This window comes from Dioscorea cayenensis, chromosome 17, assembly GCF_009730915.1.
Source record: "Dioscorea cayenensis subsp. rotundata cultivar TDr96_F1 chromosome 17, TDr96_F1_v2_PseudoChromosome.rev07_lg8_w22 25.fasta, whole genome shotgun sequence".
NCBI classification, from domain to species: domain Eukaryota; kingdom Viridiplantae; phylum Streptophyta; class Magnoliopsida; order Dioscoreales; family Dioscoreaceae; genus Dioscorea; species Dioscorea cayenensis.
The window spans coordinates 20,310,449-20,329,863 of record NC_052487.1 but is presented as its reverse complement, the minus strand read 5'-3'; the positions used below and the strand labels follow the sequence as shown (position 1 = coordinate 20,329,863).

General features: G+C 37.0%; 2 protein-coding genes and 2 long non-coding RNA genes across 4 annotated transcripts; 2 read left to right on the top strand and 2 right to left on the bottom strand.

Annotated features, from left to right (window-relative positions):
- Positions 1-4,037: 4,037 nt before the first annotated feature.
- Positions 4,038-4,638, top strand: LOC120281000. The gene is made up of 2 exons (XR_005542471.1): positions 4,038-4,181; positions 4,306-4,638. It is a non-coding gene; the product is annotated as an uncharacterized LOC120281000 (long non-coding RNA).
- A 4,707-nt stretch (positions 4,639-9,345) lies between these two features.
- On the top strand, positions 9,346-10,188 carry LOC120280894. The gene is made up of 2 exons (XR_005542434.1): positions 9,346-9,519; positions 9,817-10,188. It is a non-coding gene; the product is annotated as an uncharacterized LOC120280894 (long non-coding RNA).
- Positions 10,189-10,842: 654 nt separating this feature from the next.
- LOC120280152 (probable LRR receptor-like serine/threonine-protein kinase At3g47570) lies at positions 10,843-15,015 on the bottom strand. The gene is made up of 2 exons (XM_039286894.1): positions 11,990-15,015; positions 10,843-11,817 (listed from the first exon to the last, which is right to left on the bottom strand). The coding sequence occupies exons 1-2, from the start codon at positions 14,757-14,759 to the stop codon at positions 11,411-11,413; spliced, it is 3,177 nt and encodes a 1,058-aa protein (XP_039142828.1). The 5' UTR covers positions 14,760-15,015; the 3' UTR covers positions 10,843-11,410.
- A 2,102-nt stretch (positions 15,016-17,117) lies between these two features.
- Positions 17,118-19,415, bottom strand: LOC120280672. Its single transcript, XM_039287587.1, has one exon. It carries the CDS (start codon positions 19,342-19,344, stop codon positions 17,362-17,364), a length of 1,983 nt encoding a protein of 660 aa, XP_039143521.1. The 5' UTR covers positions 19,345-19,415; the 3' UTR covers positions 17,118-17,361.

Genomic DNA, 19,415 nt, shown 5'->3' with positions numbered 1-19,415 from the left:
CATAATATACTCAAAACACAGAACAAAGGAAGCAACAATTTGAAAAAAAAAAAAAACAACATTCACTACTACTGCACTCCATGACTGTACTCACTACTATTAAATATAACAAGACACTAGCTTCCATATATTAATGCATGGTGAGGTTCCTGTGTACGTATCATGATGCTGTAGATCGGCTGGGTGTCTTCAGGGATTTACTGGGAAGTCTTCACGTTAGCATGGACCCCACGTTCTTCATCTGTTCTTCAGTCAACAGTACTCCAATGCTTCAGTTGGTTTTCAGTCAACACTCCAACAGAAACTATAGGCATTCTTGGATTTTCTCTCTTGCATCTTCTTAACGCATGCCTTCGTCCACAAATGACAAAAGGCATGGAGCAATGATGTTCAAGATTTGATGAGGAAAAACCATTTTGACAAATATTCACGAATGCTTTGGTTCTCTGAGAACTCATCTGTAGGTCTCTTAATTTTCAGTGAGCATCTTCAGAAGGAATATTCCATATATAGTTGTATACATCCTCCCAAGTGGACGCTTGGGCCCCCATGCCATACTCTGCAATTTATCAGGATTCGCCATTTATTAAAAAAAAAATTAAAGAAACTCTGATCTGGGATCTCAAAGGATGATTTTATTTGATCAAGCTGAGTAAAATTCAGACAATCTAATATGTAACATGAATTAATATAAGCAATACAATGACAATGCAAAATAATGCAGCCTGAAGCAACGTTACCAATTGTTCCTTTTATCTCAATTGAGCTATTTGAATTCTTGGATCCTTGAGTACTTGTGGGCTTTGATAAGAATCTTGCTAATGAAACCGAAGTCACTTACAAGGGCCTTCTCCAAAATGATATGCCTTCTTCTTATCAGGGAATAATCATTATATATATATATATATATATATATATATATTTTTTGAAAATTTGGATAAACCACTTCTATTAAAAGAAAAGAACTACAACATTCTACCAAAAAGTAGAAGAATAAGCAAAAGCGGAAACCCAGCACCACTAGAATAATCATCCTTTTCTCCATCCATTTGATGTTCTTCGCCAATTCACGTGTCTCTTAAGCTGTCTTAATTTATAAAAGAACAAATGTTGCATGCATGGTTTTAGTTATCAAATTTAACATTTGTAACACTATATATATATATAGAGAGAGAGAGAAAATATGGTTCACTAGATCATCTTCAACTTGATGACTGCATTGCATCCGGAACACAGACACCAGCGACATTTGGGGCAAATGCCATGCCTATCCTCTGTTAACTGTGGTTGGCCACCTCCACCTCCACCTCCCAGTGTAAGTTCCGCCGGAGAACATCAACAAACACAAGTGATTGTGTAATGTAGGTTTTTTCTTAAAAATGACTGTATTTATAGTTATAAAATGGTGGATAGATGCAACGGTTAAATCTTTGAATTTTTTTGAAAAAAAATTTAAAATAAAAATGGGCGTCATTACATTTGAATTTAATATGTATAAATATTTTAATTAAAAAATATAAGATCTACCAATTAAACGGTTGGTGGTCATTAAGCACTAAATCTCTCCTCATTAGAGAGGCTCTTATATTTTTTATGAAATTATTACAATCAATGTTTATTTTATTTTATTTTATTTTCATAAAATGAATAAGTAACTCATCTTAATTTGTATGGTAGAGACTCTCAACTTTTCACTTGGTTAGAAAAAGAATTATCATCACTATTTTGTTAAATACTGCTCATAGTCAGTACTCATATTCAGTGATTTAGGTTTTACTATTAACCCTAAAATTAAATGTACTCCTTACTAACCAGAGATCCTGTAATATATGGACAAAAAAGGAAGACTTTGAGGACGAGTTCTTCCCATTGATTAGACTTGAAAAGAGTTATATTGTAGAGCGTGTGCCGCGACATGAGAAGGGATACACAATTTTAAATGGAACATAAATATAATATATATATATATATATATATATATATATTTGTTGTTTGTCCGAAAGTATCCGTATTTATTTTCTTGGAAAATTTTCATCTTATAATTTGCATGTAAGACTATTCTCACATAAATTAACAAACCAAAATAAATAAAATAAATACTAAATAAATAAATAAAATAAAATAAAAAAACCAAAAACATTAGCTCAGTTGATAAAAAAAAATTGACAAACACATGCCAGAAGATCTCTATCGTGCGTGAGTTAATGCCTCTAATGCGCTTGTCAAGGATCATACGCACATGAGCTTCGAACGTGCCCTCACCTCGGGGCGCATGTGTGTGTGGGGGGTACAACATCACTCTTGAGTTAATTCTTCCAACGAAAATTCAAACCCTTATCACTCCTCAAACCACACGAGAAATCCATATTAGTGCCTCTAACCTCTTGAACCAAGTGACTTTGGCTGATCAGAACTTATATGCACATTTTCTACTAAATAAAACTTGTACATATATATATATAACTCGTCATCTGCCCACACGCGTAGATTCAAAATCTAAATAAGCTTATTTTCAACTATCCAATCATCTCCATTAAATTTGTTTTATTTTTATTACTGTGTTTATGTATAGTAACACACTAAAAACATGAGATGCGGAAAATATGTTAATCTAGACTTAAAGCACAACATAACAACTGCCTGGTTGGTTTTACAAGCATCTGACAATCTCTCTCTTGCTTTTTAAACTTTGGGGAGTTCCCATGAACGTCCCCAGAGGATGTCAGATATATAAGCACTTGATCAGAGTAATAAGTAATCAAGTCGATCATGGTTTCTAATTAATTATAAGGTTATCATCCTGATCTACATCCTTCTTGTGCTCATTTTCTCATCCTCTCAGTCTCAGCTTCTGTTCATGTATATATCTATAGCTAGTTCAATGAAGGCAAACGTATATATCCTTCCATGCAACTATATATGCAAGTGCAAAACCATGTAAGGGTACAATTAATGTGCATACGTGTAGTCATGAGGCATGGATGTTAATTAATTTGAAGTGTACCTGTCTCTTTGTGTAAACAATATCTACAATGTTGTGCTATATATATATATATATATATATCCTTTGTTATAAACATGTTATAACTTCATCCTAGTTCCAGCATCTTCAGCATTTATATCAATTTTATATATATATAAATCTTGACAAACAGATTTAAAGATATTTTCAAGCTGAATAGTCAAGCAGAGTGAAAAATAATTAGGCTAAACAATAATTATTGACGACTTCAAGACTTTGGGAAGACATAGGATGAATATATATATATATATATATATATTTGACAAAGGTAATAAACACTGCCCATATAAAAGATGTCAAGAGACGAATAAGTACGGTGATGCATCAACTACAGTGACTAAACGACACAGAAAAATTTATTAACTCAGTTAAATGTCTTATCGAATGATTAAAGTTAAATGTCTTATCGAATGATTAAAGACCTATTACATGTACACCTAGAAGATTTTTCAAAAACCTAAACCGGACTAATAAATTTCCTATGCATATACCCCTAAAGAAGAGGAAAATGATATCTCTCCAGAGAGCCGTGAACATTGAATGGACAGCAATACTATATTTATATAGTATATGTACAGTGGTATTCATTCTAACAACCAACTGCACTAACTAAGTGCTTGTTGGATAAAAATAATTCATTTTAGCTCAAATTAAATATAAACAAGGAAATTAAATATAACGAGAATGATTGCAAAAAGATAAGCCAACCAACAAATTAATAATGTAGCTAGGCTGCTAGCTAGCATGCTCTATATAATTAGTAGGAACCTGGAATTTAGATCACCATCAAGAATCAATCAATCAAGTATGGAGAAGATGATGGAACCAATAACTTGGAAGACTATGGGAAGACTTGTGATGGAAATAATTCATTTTAGCTCAAAATATATAAACAAGGAAGTTAAATATGAGAAGAGTGATTGAAAAAGATAGACCAACCAATAAATTAATCATGTAGGCTGCCAGCATGCTCTATATATATAATTAGTATAGGAACCAGCTGGAATTTAATTAGATCATCAAGAATTACTCAATCAATCAAGTATGGCTTCTGGAACTAAGCCTATATTCGTCATCTTCATCATCTTCTCCATCCTTTTGCTGCTCATCACTAATACACCAACCTCTGCAGCTCGTCCAGGTCCTGCAAAAGGCGCTTGTGAGTTCATTTCATGCATGATCTGTGTTTCCCAATGATCACTTTATAAACATATTCTTTTCTCTTATTATTTCACGTTTTAATTTACTCCAAGTAATAATTTTCTTCATGTGATCTTTCACAGTGAACCCTAATACACCCGTTTGTGGTGGGTCGAGAGGGAGACCTTAAGGTAATTGTAATTTGCCACCGAAGAGGAAATGTAACAAAATTTATGGTTGTGCACCGCCGCAGGAAGCAAATAATGCTGCTACCCTACCAAATATCAAAACTAACAATTGAAGCTGCTTGTGTGAAACAATCAAGCATGACATGTGTGTATTACTAGTAATGCAGTAAACTTGGATCATTATGCATGCATGCAGTATCTGCCAGCTACTACGCTATATTAGTTATCATCCTTCCTGAGTTTGAAGGCTTGAATAAATAAATAAGTGGCAATCCATGGTTCTAGTTTGTCTGAAAGAACTAGATGTCTGAATGGTACATTAGTATCTATATATTTCAGGATTGATCCATTCACATGAACTAAATAAATAAATGAACAAAAAGTTTAATAGATCGTAGCGCTGAACTTGCTAAAGTCATCACCATGGATGAATCAATAAGAACAGAGCCACAAGAAATGATATGATCAGTCAATAAGCATCAACCCATTCAATTGATATGATCAGTCAAAATAAGCTTGAATATATATATATATAGAGTGTGTGTGGTTAGTTTTATTTGTGATTATTTCTAAGGTCATCTCTAACCATGACCCCAAATCCTAAATTTGGAGTCATGATTAGCTCCAACCCAACTCCTTTTTCCACCCCTAAATTTGGGGATTCAACTATTGTGATCCCAAATTTGGAGTCCCACTTATTTATAATTTTTTATTCAATATTTTTTTATTTTTATTATTATAACTAATAAAAATTATAAGTTATTAATTTATATAATTAATAATTTAATTATAAGTTGTATTTTAATATAATTATAAGTAATACTTTAATATAATTATATATTTTATGTGCAATTAATTATTTAATAATAAAATGTTTAATTAAATTATAATCAACGATGCATTTATTAATTATTTATCAAACTAATTAAACAAAAGCCATGCCGAAGCAATGATATTCATGATAAGATCTAATACAATGCTTAGTAACTCATTATATGACACTCACTGAATCAGTTATTCACTCAATGGATCAATACCGCATCAGGTTAACACAAGAGTCTAATATATTAGAAGAACAACACTGGCTCTCATATGCTTGACACAACTGACTGAAAAATATAAAGACTGAACTGAAAGAAAAACAGAATAAAACAATGCCAACATAGCAGCATACAAACACACTAATTATGCATCCAAACAGATAACGTCAAAATTCAGTCCCAAAGCTAGTCAAAGCAGTTCACCCACTCAGCTAGCTTTTCCCATGCATCCACTGTGGTCAGTGCATTGAGTCTGGAGTCAACTATATATAGAGACTCTGATCAACCTTTTCTCCAACAATTCAAGATTTGATGAGAACTACAGTAATTCTCATTTCAGTGAGCATCTCCAGAAGGAGTATAAAGTATTCCATAGCTGTATATATACTGTTGCATTTGCTTTGCACTTGGTTCCTAGATAGTGGATGCAGCCACCATATACATCCCCCCAACCCCAAGTGGACGCTGTCAAGGCAGAGCATTCTATTTGATTCACAACACACACTATTTAGGTGGATATATGTTCAATGAGTTGAAAAGGAGATGAGAGATGAGTGTGCTTAAGTTCACAGGTTCAAGAACAGAGAGACCTCTACCTCTTGTTCTACTATATTTCACTCATAATTGCAAAAGATAGATCAGAACATATATATATATATATATATCAAAACATAATATTAAAAGGACAAACTAGGACACCTAGTACATGCTCAGCATTCTTTCAATTCTTCAACTTGAGTGCATGGTTGCCCATCTCGTGATCTTCAACATGGTCACAAGATGCTGACCATTCTCCTCATGTTATCACAGCAGCGGCAACCATGCTTCAGTCAATGGTCTTCAGTCAACTCCAGCAATATATACACTGAAGTTTTGCTTGAACTCACTTAGCTTAGCTTGACAAAAGAGATATAAAACATGAGAATATAAATGCATAAGATAATTTGCATGCCAACGACCTTCGGCCCTATTTCAGACATCGGTCATCGATGTAGCCTCCCACCGAGTCACGTAGCTCGATCTCTACCGAGCGCACATTTCTAAGAACATGGACAGAGTCAGGCGATGAGTGGCTCAGCGCCACGCGAGCGCCCCGTCCCCACTTGTTCCACCAAAATTTGTGCACGTCCCTGGGTCTCTAGTGAGTTCACCCTGCTCCTCTTCCCAAAAAAAAAATAAGGCAGCAGACAAACATTAAAGTAAAGAAAAATAAACATCCTATCGAGCAGCGCCATTTGGATAGAACTCTCCAATGAACACGTGCTTTCCATAATACGTACTGTTGTAGCCCAATCTACTGCTTAGTCAACTATGTTAGCTCTGACCAGTCACATTTAACTCTGATCAACAGCTTTGTCAGATGCTTGGTCTGCAATTTATCAGGATTCACCATATATTAGCAAAGAAAATCTGATCTGGGATCTCAAAGGATGTGTTATGCCAAACGCAGCAATAATATGAAGAAAAATAAAAAAAAATAGTAGCACATGGAAATTTACAGAAATTTACGTGGTTCTATCTATATGACCTACGTCCACAGGCAGGGAGATAGAGATTTCTTATTCTTCTCTTTTGAGAAAAAAAACTCATTTATCTGATACAGATAAAACCCTATATATATCTAAATTAAATTAAAATAAAATAATATAATCCCAATGGATCAGTCTGTTGGGCAGGCCCAAGCCAAAAGCCCGCCACTGATTTTCATTGAAATTTCTAATTTAGGGTTAACTTTTTAAATTAGGGTCGAGTCATAATTTGGATAGAGTTACAATCACAATCAATTTTAAATTCAAGGCATCTCAACATGATGAATTTGATCAAGCTGAGTATGATTCAGGCAATCTAATATGTATCATGAATTAATATAAGCAATACAATGACAATGCAAAATAAAGCAATTAGGAATCTCACCTGGAGCAAAATAAACAATTGTTCCTTTTATCTCAATTGAGCTATTTGAATTCTTGGATGCTTGACTTGTGGCCTTTGATAAGAATCTTGCTAGACCGAAAGACACTCACAAGACTACAAGAGCTTTCATAGTTTGGCTTCATATCACAATGAGCGTTGTCGGGAGCTAATCTCTCAACCTCTCACTTAGTAAAAAAAAATAATAATAATTATCTTTCCTCTATCATTCCTCTGCTGTGAAGGTGGTCATGACCAGTATTCATATTCAATGCATCTTACTATAAACCCTAAAAGGTTCTCCTTACCAACAAGAATCAAGTTGAGTTGGTCCTATTGGATTTTTTTTTTTGTTTGACTAAAATAAGTGACTAAGTCGGTAAAAAATATAGATGTATGCACAAACTTCGGCGGAGCAAGTGAGAGAGGGCACACATATGTGGACACGGCTAAAAATGTAACTTCTCTTATAATTCGAACTTTTATCACTTACGAAGAGTTTTAATAAGAACTAGACTATAAATAGATCATTTGTTGTTGATAAATTAGTCCTATTGATTAGATTTGAAAAGAGATATAATAGTGACTTAGTGAGCTTGTACCGGAGCATGAGAAGGAAAACACATTTAAATGGAACATATATATGTGTTTCTGGGAAAGTTTCCTTATTTTATTTTTTTGAAAATTTTTCATCTGATAAGTTGCATGTAAGACTTTTCTCACAGCAAAATAAAAAATAAACAAAGCCCAAAAAAAAAACCAAAAAGAAGAATAAAACATTGGCTCAGTCGATCAGAGCTTATATACACGTTTTCTACTAATTAAAACTTGTATATATAGATACATGTATATATATGCACCACATCAGAGTAATAAGTAATAAAGTCAAACGTAGTTTCTAAATTATTTACAAGGTTATCATCCTGATCTACACCCTTCTTGTGCTCATTTTCCGATCCTCTCAGTCTCAGCTTCTGTGCATGCTTCTATAGCTAGTTCTATGTCGGCAAACATATATATATATATATATATAGAGCAAAGATCATATGGGGCGTCCACATAGATAACCCAGATTTGAAAAAAATATGAGTGAGAGTAAAAATGAGAAAGAGATAGGCATATATTAGTGCATAAACAGTGCCCGAGGCCTCGAGCAAAGTACCCTATTCATTGACTCCATAGGAGTTGTTCTGGTGTGCTTTGGGTATGGTTTAAATTTTTTTTATTTGCCGACTAGTGAACTGCTGAGATTGATGTTGATGTTAAAATACTATGCATCTCTTTTTTTTGTAACAATAATTATTGATGACCAAGTGGAAGACTTAGGATGGAATTTTTTTTTTTCAAAAGCAACAAGCGCCGAGCTGCAAGAGTTATGTCAAGGGACAGACATATCCAGTGATGCACACTAGCTATGACAACTTATTCACTGCTTAAAAATTTATTTAAAAATTTATTAACTTGGACATGTGTCATATAGTGCGATTAAAATCCTACAATATGCACATTCAAAAGATTTTTCAATAACCAAATTAACTTATCTAATAAATCTCTTCTATCATGCAACTATACAAAGAAAAAAAAAGCATTCTAAGAGAATGTAAAAAATAAATAAACAGTATTATTATATTTATACAGTATTTTATAATATATATATATATATACACAGCACCACCCACCCAAGAATTCTGACTTTGAATCTCCTTTGAAACAATTAAATATTACGAAAGTAATTGAAAAATATAAGCCAACCAACAAATTAATCATGTAGGCTACCAGCATGCTCTATATAATTACTAGTAAGAACCTGGAATTTAGATCACCATCAACAAACAATCAATCAATCAATCAATCAAGGATGGAGATCAGATGATGGAACCAATCACGTGGAAGACTATGGGAATATAGGCGATGGAAATAATTCATTTTAGCTCAAATATAAACAAGGAAATTAAATATAACAAGAGTGATTGAAAAAGATATAAACCAACCAACAATTTAATCATGTATATAGGCTCCCAACATGCTCTATATATTTAGCAGAAACCTGGAATTTAGATCATCATCAAGAGTTAATCAATCAGTCAAAAGCATAGCATGGCTTCTGGCACTAAGCCTATATTTGTCATCTTCATCATCTTCTCCATCCTTTTGCTGCTCTTTACTAGTACACCAACCTTTGCAGCACGTCCAATTTCAATTAATTCTCCAGGCGTTTGTGAGTTCCATTCATGATCTGTGTTTACTGATGATCATCACTTTCTAAACATATTCCTTTCTCTTATTACTTCATATTTTTGAGAAAGAGCTCAGAGAGCTGAATTTATTGAATAAAAGGAAGAAAACAAAGCGTTTAGGGATTACAAACCAAGAAGCAAAACAAGACAAACAAACACACTAACAAACCCAGAAGTAAGACAATACAAATAATCAAAAACAGAGAAAAAAAAATTAGAAACAAACACACTTCATGTTTAACAACAAGTACTAATCCTCTTCATGTCATCTTTGACAGTGGACCCTAATAGACCCGCTTGTGGTGGATCGAAAGGGAGACCTTACGGTGCTTGTAAGTCACCACCGCCACTGAAGAAGAAGAGGAAATGTAACCGTTATAACGGTTGTCCACCAGAGCAAACAAATGATGTTGGTACCGATCGTACCCGACTAAATATCAAAACTAACAATTGAAGCCACCTGTGAAACAATCAAACATGCCATGCGTGAATATATATATATATATTGGTGATGCAGTAAACTTGGATCATTAATTATTTATGCATGCATGTTGTATCTACCAGCCACTACAAGTTATCATCCTTCCTGTATCTGAAGGCTTGAATAAATAAATAAGTGGCAATCTATGCTTCTAGTTTGTCTGAAAGAAGTAGATGCATGTTTGGATGGTAAATAGTCATATATTTCAAGATTGATGCATTCACATGAACTAAACTAAACTAAATAAATAAATAAAAAGTTCAATTGATAGTGCAGAACTTCTTAAAATCATCACCCTGTTCTGATGAATGAGCCTCGGTTGCCAATACTTTAGCCATAATCAATTTAACAAGGCAAAGGCAAACGTTGACGAATGCGGAAAAATTTAGAAAGACAACAGACCCTACTCTTTTTTTATTTATTTTCAGTTTGGTTCAGTTATGTCAGTACGCCGAGGCAAAAAATGGATGAAGAAGAGTGTAATGTTGAAAAATATTATGGCTTAATGGAAAGCTTTGAGCTCAACCAGGATTAGAATTAGAGTACATATAATTCATCGGTAGTTATATACTTGCTGGGTCAATGTTTAGTAGATTAGCCAACGACCTTTGGGTCTATTGGTACACGGGTCGCCGATAGAGCTCTCACCGAGTGGTGAGAGTTCGATTCTACCGAGCGCACATTTCCCGAGTTGCGAATAGTGGCTGTGTATGGGTGATTCCAGCGCCCACGTGAGCGCGGCCTCATCCCCATTTATTCCACCGAGGCCAGGCACGCCCCCTGGGTCCCTTAGTGAGTTCACCCCGCTCCTCTTTCCAAAAAAAAAAAATGTTTAGTAGATTATCATTTATAGTGTTTTGTATATTTAGTAATATATTATGATTTCAAATCTTTTGTATATTGGATGATATTATTATTACAGTAATATTCTATCTTTAGTAACAGAAAAATCTATATACTTCGATCAGATTCCAAGTGTTATGCATATTTGTCTAATTTGTAACTAAAGGCTCATGTCTCAATATCTGAAAGGGGATGAGTTCAAAGCTGCAAAGCTCCAGTGTGTATGAATTCATCCCTTAAAGACTACATCCACATGCATGTTCAACAAACAAAGGGGAAACTGATTCACACATAGTGATCAAAACTCTGAAAAAGAGTATCTTTATCACTTTTTCAGCGTCTAAAGTTTCAAAATCTTCAAAAATTGTGAGATCAAAAGAAATTATGATTTGAAAACTTAATTTGAACAATATGCTGCAGTTGATATCGTCACTATATGACTTGAAACTAATAGTAGAACAAGTTATTTGAGAAAGACAATAAAAATCATGCATGTATGCATCCATTGAAGGCTTGAAATTACTTGAATAAATTAACCTTGACCTGATTCAGATTTCTGAATTTCGCTTATCCTTCCTGTCTCTGCAGCTTGGTATTCGTAATCTTATAAATAGATCCTTGATATCAAGCAATTCCCTGCATACGTTTCTCATCTCCATCCGGTCCCTTGGTGATTCTTGTGAACATGACAGACCAATTCCAACCAATGAAACTAGGCATTCATAGATTTTCTCTCTTGCATCTTCTTGACCCATGCCATCATCCACAAATGACAAAAGGCATGGAGCAATGATGTTCAAGATTTGATTAGGAAAAGCCAACTTGACAAATTCACGGAGGCTTAGGTTCTCTGGAAACTCATCTGTAGGTCTCTTTCCAGTAAGCATCTCTAGAAGAAGAATTCCGTAGCTGTATACATCCCCCCAAGTGGATGCTCGGGCTCCCATGCCATACTCTGCAATTTATCAGCATTTGTCATTTCTTAAAGAAAGCGAAGGAAATCTGATCTGAGATCTCAAAGGATGATATTATTTGATCAAGCTGAGTATGATTCCGACAATCTAATATATAACATGAATTAATATCAGTAATACAATGACAATGCAAAATAATGCAAGGAATCACACCTGGAGCAACATAACCAATTGTTCCTTTTATCTCAATTGAGCTATTTGAATTCTTGGATGCTTGAGTTGTGCGCTTTGATAAGAATCTTGCTAAACCAAAGTCACTTACAAGGGCCTTCATATCATTATCCAGTAAAATGTTGTTTGGCTTCAGATCACAATGAACTACTGTTGAATGATATTGATGATGAAGGTAATCCAAGGCAGAAGCCACATCAATAGCAATGTTTAACCTCTGTCCAAGGTCAAGGTTCATCAATCTTGGATTTTCATCATCTAGAGGATGCAACCACTTCTCCAAACTTCCATTAGGCATGTATTCAAAGATTAAAGATCTAAACTCATTGCCACTGAAATCCAGACTTGAACATGTATTCAGAATTTTCATGAGATTTCGATGTCTTATATTTTTCAAGACTTCACATTCAGCCATAAAACTTTTCAAAGCTCCACGCCTTTGAAGGTTTAGTACCTTGACTGCTATAGTTTTGTCACTTTCATCCAGAACTCCTTTATATACAGAACCAAAACTTCCAACCCCGAGCAGGTTGGCCTCAGAGAAACCCCCGGTGGCCTTGAACAACTGTGCATAAGATACCATCTTATAACGATCCACGGAAGCAGCAGATGGAGATTGCTTTGTTGATCTCTTTTTCCAAAGATACCAAGTAATAACAGCAATAAATAGAATAAAACATAGAACTGCACCAATTGATGAGACAATGATTACAGTTGAATGAGACTTGTGTTTTCCTTGTGAGCTTGAAATGGCGCATGGTGGCAAGTCATATCCAAGACTTCCCCCACACAGCTTATAATTCCCAACAATTGAAACAGCACTGACATTCAGAAAGACCCCTTTATCTGGCAATTTACCCACAAATTGATTAAAAGATAAATTAAGGCTTCGTAAGAAATGAAACGTACCAAAGAAATCAGGGATGTTGCTGGACAAGTTGTTCTGTGAAACATCTAACTCTTGAAGGCCTTTCAGATTTCCCAGAGAATCAGGAATAGCTCCTTGCAAGGAGTTTGCACTGACACGAAGAATCTCTAAAACTTGGCAATCACCCAGGGAACTAGGAATTTCTCCAGATAGATCATTATCTGAAAGATCGAGTTCCTTGAGATTTTTCAATCTGCCTACTTCCAGAGGTATGTGTCCAGTCAATGAGTTGTGTGACAAGTAAAGGTATCGAGACAAAGAAGAGATAGAAACAAGTTCCTTCGGTATGTAACCTGAAAGTTTATTATTTGAAAGGTCTAGCAGTTCTAAACTGCGACAGTTTCCCAAATTACTGGGTATGTCTCCAGACAAATCAGTTCCTGCTAGATAAATTCTGCTCAACAGAGTGAGATTGCCAATGGATGATGGAATTTCTCCTGAAAACTGGTTTGTCGACAATGATAAGACTCCCAACCTCTGCAACTTTCCAACAGAATTAGGAATGGCACCAGTAAGAAGGTTATTACCAATATAAATTGCTGTCAAATTCACCAGGTTCCCTATCTGTGCAGGTAAAGTTCCAGAGATACCATTCCATGCCAATGTCAACCATTCCATGTGTGCTGAGAGATTGGCTAATGTGTTTGGTAGTCTGCCTCCAAGCTTATTGTCATGCAATTGCAGCACCCTTAACCGGCTGCAATTGGTCAATGCAGTGAGAAAATACCACCCATTGGCTTCAAGCTGATTTGTAAAAAGTGAAAACCAAGTTAGACTGGGTAAAAACCCAAGATTCTCATGAATAGGGCCATGGAGGTTGTTGTCAGATAAATCAACGGTATTCAGTTCAGTAGCATTAGACAATGAAGCAGGAATGGTTCCACCAAACTGATTACCATACATGTATAGATATTGAAGTTTAGGAAGTTTACCACCCATATCCGGAGGCAGGGTACCGACAAACTGATTATCTGCTATACCAAAATAATACATGCCTGAGAGATTGTAAATAGAGAAAGGAATCATTCCAGATAACTGATTGTGGGCTATGGTAAAAGTAGAAAGAGATGAGAGTTGTCCTAATGAAGACGGTATCCCTCCCGATAGACTGTTAGATGACAGTGAAAGAAAAGTAAGGGAAGAAATATTGCCCAGAGAAAATGGGATGCCTCCAGTAAAATTGTTGCGCATGACACTTAATATATTGAGCTTTCTAAGAAGTCCAAGCTCACTTGGGATATGTCCTACAAGCATGTTGGACCGTAACTCGATTGCTTGAAGGTCTGGACAAGAACTAAGATTTCTTGGAATCCCCCCTTCGAGTTTGTTGTTTCTCAAGGATAAAGTTTGGAGCTTGGAGCAATGAGAAAGAGTTGTGGGAATCTTACCTTCAAGAGAGTTAAGGCTCAGGTCAAGATGCTGTATCCTGTATAGACGGCCGAGCTCATGTGGCATTTGGCCTTCAAGTTTGTTATTTGAGAGGTTCAATCTCCTCAGGAATGTAAGATTTCCTAAGAATGGTGAGATGATACCAACTAAGTTTAGTGAGTCCAGGTTCAAAGCTGTGACTCTGTCAATGTGCCAGCGGCCGCATGTCACACCATACCATTGGCAGAATTCAACAGAATCATTCCATGAGGCTAATGCTCTAGATGGATCATTAGAGATCCAGGACTTGAAGGAGAGCAGTGCATGCTGATCACGTAGATTACGAGAAGTAGGAGACTGGGAGTCGATGGTGACCATAGAACAGAACAAAATGACAAGGGGCAACCAAGGCAACGAGATTTTTTGGTAAATGAATATGGCTAGAAGAAATTCCATCAGTTTTGAAAGATTTAAAAATTTTAAATCTCCCAGTGGTACCAAGGGATAAAAAAAGATCAGAAATTATAGATTCAGGAAGGAAACTATGGTGTTCAGAGTTAAGTCTCAGAGAAAAGATAGGCAATGCAGCAAAGAACCAGAACAATAAATTTTCAAAAGGAAGGAACCCAAAGTCCCAGTAGAAGAGAATGGGAGGACAACCCCAACCCTCAAATACAATCATTATATTTAGATATGGATTCAAACATCATTCTCCAAGACAAACAAGTAATCCTATCTGCTTCTTAGAATGGCAATTGATTAGGTCTACTTCGGAAGCTTCACGAGTTTGAAACACACAAACAGCTACCTAATGCTCTTAAATTAATCAACGGTAATGCAACTTGTAGTTTGAAAAATGCTCCAATATGAAATGGGGTGTTAATAAAATATCACAGAATGGTTAAACTACTGTTACTGTCAACATCTGATTGGAGCAAACTCATGATAAACGCAAAGATAATTTATTGATTATTGCAAAGACCATAATGCACCAAGATTGCCTCAAAGGCTCAAAGTTCAACACACATCACCCAAAAAAGGAAAAAGAAAATCACATTTAATCACATAAGATATGATATAATAAGAAAAATGAGGTGACACAGGTTTTAGCTGGTCAAATAAACAAGGCAAGGAACCTGTTGTCTCCTTTCATCATATACCATTAGTGATCTTGCTCATGCTTATAACACCATTGAGTCAATCCATCAAAATAAAAGGATAGATATCTTAAGTAGCTGGCTTAGTGTGGCTTAGTGCTGCATGCAGCATTCAATGTTGCAGTGATATACAGAAAACATAGCAATACCAAACTTAATACAACTAATGAACTAACATGTCTATTTACTACTACTATTATTAACCAATTCCTAAGAAGAAATGTAGCATGTTGAAGTGAAATGCTAAGTACTTTAATTGGCATAATTTGGTCGAATCTGCCTCTCCCCACTTTATCCTGTGGTCCTACATGGATTCTAGGGTAGAATTATTTTAGCTCATAGGAATTAAACACCACAAGAGCCAATTTACAAGGATGTATTTGCTGAAGCTATTGCATGAAGGGCTAGTTTCTTCTGTAGTGAAATGTGAAGTTCATGCTAGATCTCAGACAAGGCTAACAAACTAACAGACATCTAAAAATATGGGATTTTTGCGGAAAGAATTACATTTATATATATATATATATATATATATATATAGATGTGCATAAGAATTCGCTCAAAGTAGTCAATAAGCAAGCTTAAGGTGAAAGTTAGAACAAATAACAAATAAACCAAGACAATCAATAGCATTAGTGGAAAGGGCAAAACAAGAGATCTGGAAATAACTGAAGCACATGCAAGACTAGACACATACCTGTAGAAAGTGTAGTGTTCAGCTGAGACTGCAGACTTGTGTCATCAATGCAGAAGGCATAGTGGGACAGAAGCTTCATTTTTCAAGCAGCTGCAAAAATGGACTGTGTAACAATGACTTTTAAGTCATGAAGCTAGCAGTTCTTAATCAGAAGGCTCCTGTATGATTTCATCAACAATAGAAATTTGCTTGATGTTGATTATTTCAATTTAAGCATGACCAATGTAAAGAAAAGGTCAATCAATATTTAATGCTATTTGCTAAAATTTCAGCAAGACAGTTCGTCGCAACTCACAAATGATTCACCAAGTGCATAAAATATTTCCAGTACAGCACAAGCCTTTACTACTGAGTTGTTGTACAAAGATAAACACTGTAAAGGGCCACCCTGTTCTGGCATCTTTAATATTGTCCCAAAGCCAAACTTCCAAAAAGAGGATACATGCAAACCTTAGTTTACTTTAAAAGTAAAGCAGAAAAAAATGGGATAAACTGAAACAACAATTACATAAAAAGCAAGTCAACCAAAAGGATAAGGCTTCAAATTCCAGTTACAGAGCATATACGAACCCAAAATAGTTATAGTTGCATGTCTCTCTATACAATTATTCATTTGTTTTGCTAAGTAAAAGATGCAGTTTCCATAAACAAACAACACACAGCTCAACACATGGATCCTAAAAATAATACTCCATCATTCAAAACAATCAGAAGCAACTTGGCCACACTGAGAGAAATTTATAATTTTCACGATTTATATGTTCCAACAATTTCAAAATCTGATTGACATTTACTACTGTGCTGAACTAGTCACGAAAATATATCAGCACAGCTTCAGCAAACCAAAAAAAGCACATTGTCTCCAACAACTCATCTATAGCAACCGAGGCAAGAGAGCAGGGCATCTAGCAGTAGATGGTGTCGCATGAAAGCAAATCCATAAACTTACGGCGATTACCATATTCAAAGCTAGTGTTTATTAGCGTTCAGCTAAGTGTGTCATTTCAAGTGTTTTAAAAAATGCAAACAGCCTGTGCAGGTGTGAAGGTTGACACCCTTTTCTAAGTCAAATTTTGTTCCACATCACAAGCTCAATCTAAAATTACAATCAACACTAGGAGTCAAATCTCCCGCAAAAAGATGATGGATAACAATAATGCCGCCGCCGGGAGAAACCATCCTCCACAACTTGAAGAAAAGAAATTCAAAACTGCTTCCGCTTGCTCCTGAATATCTTATCCCTCTTAGCATAGAGGTACAAGAAGCCGAACAGAAATACCCCCGCAATGGATGCTGATGCCCAAGGGAATGGTGGATCTTTGAAGCAAACTAGTGATGCCTCCAGTTCTTGAGAAGCCTGATAAATAATAGTATGTATCTGATAAAGGTCATGATCTGAGGACCTCAAGAAGTACATAGCCTTCTCAAAATCCAGATGTCCCATGGCAGCAATCACCTTATCCAGTTTATGCTTGAAAAAATTCCACCTCTGCACAAACTCCAAGTGACGATTCTTTGTGAGGAGCTTTTGATCCCCACCATGAGCTGCCATTGATTGCAACACAACAATGGCACTGCTAATTGTGTAATTCAAACTAGTAAGAAGGACATTCCTCTTAGCTGCATCCTTCTGCGCAAATGACAATGATGAAGACTCAGCAAAAGGGCCAAATGGTGTCTGCCCAACACTCCAAGTGTAGTCGACAAGAGTGTTATTATGCTCCGGGCTCCATGATAGATGTGTGGGTGATACCCCCCACATGCTCTGAAGAACAGATCCAACAATCGGCCGCTCCAAATTCCTAGTCTGGGTAATCACATGGCGGCCATTGCAACTATAATCACTCACTGTCTGTGAGCTCCTCGTCCTGACAGCAATCACCATATCCCTAAAAGCCACAGCCTGATGAAACCTATCAAGCATCAGAAGCTTATCATAGTCCAAATCAAACACATAAACTGGAACAACCTTCCCATAACCCTCATCCTCAATGCCAGCCGCTCTCTTAAACTCGTCCCCTGAGTCAGAAAGTATCTGCCTCAATCTCTTTGAATCCAAGTATTCACTCACAATCATAGTATAGTTCTCAAACAGAAACCTAGAAGTATAGAAGTTTGTTGATTTTGTTACTGCAAAAGCACAAATAGGGCACTCAGAGTACTTCACTGAATAAGATCTAAACCTCAAGGTCTGATCTTTAAACACCAAATCACTCCCCTTCAATCTCTTCTCAATAGCACCAAAATCCAAACCACTAGGATCACGGATATCACCATGAACATGAACGAACTGAATCAAAAGCGAGTTTTCAAAGAATACTGGGATCCGCAGGGACGGAACAAGAAGAGCCTTATAAGCGCTCGAGATCAAAGAGGCGAGATCAGCAAGGAGGGCCTTTTCGGACTTAGGGCGCCCAGTGAGGGTAGCGAGAGGGTGGAACTCACCGCGAGGGAGCACACCGTCGCCGGAAAGCGCTGGGCCGTAATCAACGGGGCCAGCAGCGAGGTCGATCCAGAGGTAGCGGTCAGAGCCGGCGTAGAGACTGCCGAGGCATTTGGAGAAGGAGAGGGAGGAGTCACCGGGGGAGTAGGAGTATGCGTAGGGACGGGATGGAGGATCGAGCTTGAGCAAGTAGATGTGGTAGGCGGGGGCGGAGGATGCGGAGACGGAGACCTTAAAATCATCACGGATAAGGTCGTCGGTGACGGAAACGGGGACGGAGGTGAGGGCGGTGCGGTGGAAGGGGGAAGGGGAAGAGTCGATGTGGGAGCGGATGGCGGTGGAGAGACGGGAGGAGAGGGAAGGGTTGGGGCGGGGTTCAAGGTGGAGGGAGTGGGAGATGGCGAGGTGGTGAGGGGTGGCACCAATGGTCTGGAAAGAGGAGGAGGAGATGAGGAGGGAGGGAAGGAGGGAGGAGGAGATGGAGGGGAAGGAGCCGACGAGGTGGAGGACGATGGGGATGGGGAGGTGGAAGGAGAGGGAGGAGAGGGGAGGGGAGGGGAGTGATGAGAGGGGCTTCTTCAGAGAGGAAGGGAGAAGGGGAAAAGAGTCGTTGGAGGCGGAGGGATCGCGGCGGAATTGCTCGGAGAGGAAGGAGTCGAAGCCGATGGTGGGGAGAGAAGAGGAGAAGAGTGGAAGGATGGAGAAGAGGAGAAGAGTTAGGGTTAGGGTTAGGGTTTCCGCCATTGATGGGGGAAGTGGAGATCGAGAGATGCGGGAGTAGAAGACTTGGGGAGGACTAGGGCATTGTCACTGAT

Excerpts from the sequence above, each read along its gene's own strand:
- LOC120280152 (XM_039286894.1), bottom strand. The coding sequence starts at position 14,759 with ATGGAATTTCTTCTAGCCATATTCATTTACCAAAAAATCTCGTTGCCT. Across the intron at positions 11,818-11,989 it reads AATTGGTTATGTTGCTCCAG|AGTATGGCATGGGAGCCCGA; the intron begins GTGTGATTCCTT and ends GATAAATTGCAG.
- LOC120280672 (XM_039287587.1), bottom strand. The coding sequence starts at position 19,344 with ATGGCGGAAACCCTAACCCTAACCCTAACTCTTCTCCTCTTCTCCATC.